The 3,569-nt window shown below is 47.9% G+C and overlaps 1 protein-coding gene across 1 annotated transcript; it reads left to right on the plus strand.

Moving 5' to 3' along the window:
- The first annotated feature begins 29 nt into the window (after positions 1 to 29).
- LRAT (lecithin retinol acyltransferase (phosphatidylcholine--retinol O-acyltransferase)) lies at positions 30 to 2,572 on the plus strand. Its single transcript, XM_019521681.1, has 2 exons — positions 30 to 576; positions 2,112 to 2,572. The coding sequence occupies exons 1-2, from the start codon at positions 64 to 66 to the stop codon at positions 2,262 to 2,264; spliced, it is 666 nt and encodes a 221-aa protein (XP_019377226.1). The 5' UTR covers positions 30 to 63; the 3' UTR covers positions 2,265 to 2,572.
- Positions 2,573 to 3,569: the final 997 nt, after the last annotated feature.

Here is a 3,569-nt window from a genome sequence, read left to right on the forward strand (position 1 = left end):
GGGGGGCATAAAAGGCGGGAGGCCGGCGTGGTCGCCCGCAGTGGCCGCCGCGGCAGGCGCAGCATGGACGGCTCGCTCGCCTCGCTGCTGCTGGACAAGCTGCTGCTCCTGGCCAACCTCAAGCTGTGGCAGGCGGGCACGGAGGGTGGCGAGGCGCGGCCCGAGGCCCTGCGACGGGGCGACCTGCTGGAGGTGCCCCGCACCCTCTTCACGCACTACGGCATCTACCTGGGCGACAACCGCGTGGCGCACCTGATGCCGGACATCCTGCCCGCCCTCACCGCCGACCCGCGGCACGTGGGCCGGGCCGTCACCAACGCGCGCCTGCTGCTGGGCGTCCTGGCCAAGGTGGCCAGCATCCGCGTGGACACGGTGCGGGACTTCGCCTACGGCGCCAGCGTCCACGTCAACAGCCTGGACGCGCTGCTCAAGAGCCCGGCGCTGGGCGCCGAGGAGGTGGCGGGCCGGGCGGAGCGGCTGCTGGGCGCCTGGCCCTATAGCCTGCTCTGGAACAACTGCGAGCACTTCGTCACCCACTGCCGCTACGGCATGGCCGCCAGCCTGCAGACCGACAAGGTAGTAGCGGGGAAGGAAGGACCCGCTGCCTTTCTTCCTCTCCCCTCGGGCGGCCCAGCCAGGGCTGGCAGCACTGAGCTGTGCCCCGTGCCCCTGTCCGCCAGGAGGCCTCTCCAAACCCTTTCAGGTCCTAGCCTCGCTGCATGCACCTCTCTAGGAGGCTTGCCGACCATCCAGGATGGCCCTGGAGTCTCCAGGAATTGGAAATCCATCTCCAGGAGACTGCTGAGAGTTACCTGGGGGCGGTAAATGCTAAGGGTGTTCATTAAAATAAATATTAAACGTTGAATCTGGCGTGTATAGTAGGCCGGTGGATTTTTAAAATGTAATAGTCACGTGCATTTGCCTTATGATGTAAAGTCATTAATGTCATTCCAGGGATCCCGGGTTTCCCTGATTTTAAAAAAAAAATCCCCTCTTTTCACTTTAAAGGTAACCCCAAATTAGATGGGGAGAGAGAGATCTGAAACTCTTATTTATCTGTTCACAAAAAATGTGGATTTGGGGTAACCTTTTCTTAACGAGAAACTGGGGATTTTTTTTAAACCAGAGAAAACCAGGATCTCTGGACTCATCACATCACATGATGAAACCTCCCAGATTAGATTCAAACAGTTGGCAGCCCTACTCTGGTCACCTCTCTAGTCACCAGCTCTACACAGACATGGGCCTTGAAAGCATAGTCTGGAGGCTGAAAGCTGTGAGTTGAAGGAGAAGGGCCTGCAGGACTCCAGGATTTCGGTGTGTGTGTGTGTGTGTGTGTGTGTGTGTGTGTGGGGGTGTGTGTGTGTGTGTGTGTGTGTGTGGGGGTGTGTGTGTGTGTGTGTGTGTGTGTGGGGGTGTGTGTGTGTGTGTGTGTGTGTGTGGGGGTGTGTGTGTGTGTGTGTGTGTGTGTGGGGGTGTGTGTGTGTGTGTGTGTGTGTGTGGGGGTGTGTGTGTGTGTGTGTGTGTGTGTGCGTGTGTGTGTGTGTGTGTGTGTGTTTTTGGGGGGGGGGGGTCCTGCTAGTAGGCTCTAAGTGAAATGTGTCCTCTGTTGGCAGGGCCTGTTGGTAAGTAAAGCAGGTGCCCAGGGTTTGAGGAAGCTGGTAGAGCCCCCATTGGCAAGGAAGCTAGACTCTCTTCCTTTTGGGATCCTGATGCTGCAGCCCTGGCAAGTTAGTAGTTAAGCTCCTAAAGCCCTGCACGGTTGTACCTGTCTGAAGCCCTTATCTGTGTTTTCACTCTGTCCTCTGTTTGGGAGAGGCTGCTGGGACAGGCTGCCTAACAAGGTGGTAGAATCTCTATCCTTGGAGGTTTTTAAGATCCAGGTAGACAAAGCCTTGTCTGGGATGATCTTGTTGGGGATGGCCCTGCTTTGAGCAGGCAGCTGGACTAGATGACCTCCTGAGGTCCCTTCCAATCCTTATTTTCTATGATACTGTACCCCTCAGCTCCCCGCCCCTGGAAACTGTCCCTGTCCAGAGAATCCAGTACACTGATTTCTTCCCTAGTGCTTTTCCATACTTTAACCCTGTTGAACTCTTTGCCTTCTGCAGCTCTGTGAAACATTGAAGATGATTATTCGGGACCAGAGAAGCATTGTTGTTTCGGTGCTCCTGGGACTGGCATCTATCATGTGCCTAGGTCTGGCACCATCTACCACCCTGCCCACTATCTTTATTCCATTTATCTTGTGGATGGCTGGCTAACGGAACCAACCGGCACCTGTACATAGAACATATAGTATTAATTTGTATTTATAAAAGCACATATTACTTATTGGCGTTGTGTAAAGAGAAAAATGTAACATAACCTTGTGTAATGTTTTAAAATGCATCCTTATTCAGAACACAATGCACAAGAATAGCTTACTGTGTAAGCCAAATGAGCAGATTTCCTGAAAATCTCACCGGAAGGTAAACTTAAAAACCCCTTTTAAAGCCATGAAAGAACAGGGACATGATAGTTTTGCTCTCTGCTTTCAGTTGTAAAGGTTCTTGTGAATGTATTGTATATAAATTTTTTTTTTTTTTTTTTTTTTTTTTTTTTTAAACTACTTACTCAAGTTTTATCACTATAGTAAAGATCAGTTTCATTCTGAAGCTGGATGGAATCACTAGAAGTGAAGGTAGCTGAAAATAAGCTACTTTAATTTCACTTCTCTAAATAAATCTGTATTCGGGGAAGTTATTACAAATTTTAAATTGTACTAATTTTTAGCAATATTGCTTTTTAAAAATTCTGTCTTGGTAATAAACTAAATTTTATTCTGTGATTTAGTAAATGCCTAGCCATGTATTGTGCTTCCTGTACTAGCTTATCTGGCTGAATCACTGTCATGCATTTCCTTTGGGAAACCACTTTCAAACCACTCATCCACTTTAATTGCACAAACACTTTGTACTATCCCAAACAGTTAGGTGGGCTTTTTTTGGGGGGGGGGGTTCCCCAATTGTGTTTAATTACAAGAAGAGCTTGCAATGCCTCATCTTTCTTTCTTGCTAACATGTGTCAATACCTAATTTATAAATCATTGGGTGAGAGGTGGCAGCAGTTCAGATGATGCAGAAAAAGCAATTTGGTTGTGAACCTATTCCCAGTTTCATAGAGAATGTGGAAAGAAGCCATCTAGCTCTTTATTTCAACAGTAATGGGACCACTGGGTGCTTTGCAGGCAACTTTGCACTTCTAGTAGCTTTGGTTATCACATACCTTTTTAAAGCTGTATTACCTCTTCAGAAGTTTAAATATACATTTACCTACAAGCTTACAACTCTGAGTATAATATGGCTGCTTAAACTCACTTCTTTAGCTCTAAGGACTTTCTTCTGTAACTGCAAAACCTTACTTTAAATCTAAGCTTGTCTAATCACTTGTTTCATTATATTGCTATATTTTGACAGCTGCAAAGTTTATTGCAGTTTAAAAAGCCTGTAGAGCTTCTGAATGCCTGTGTGTCCTTAAGTATTTTAGTATTGTCTTTTTTTTTTTTTTTTTTCCCCCTTTTTCTAAGG

The sequence above is a fragment of the Gavialis gangeticus genome, unplaced genomic scaffold (genome assembly GCF_001723915.1).
Source record: "Gavialis gangeticus isolate Ggan-Ray unplaced genomic scaffold, GavGan_comp1, whole genome shotgun sequence".
In the NCBI taxonomy this organism is placed as follows: Eukaryota; Metazoa; Chordata; order Crocodylia; family Gavialidae; genus Gavialis; species Gavialis gangeticus.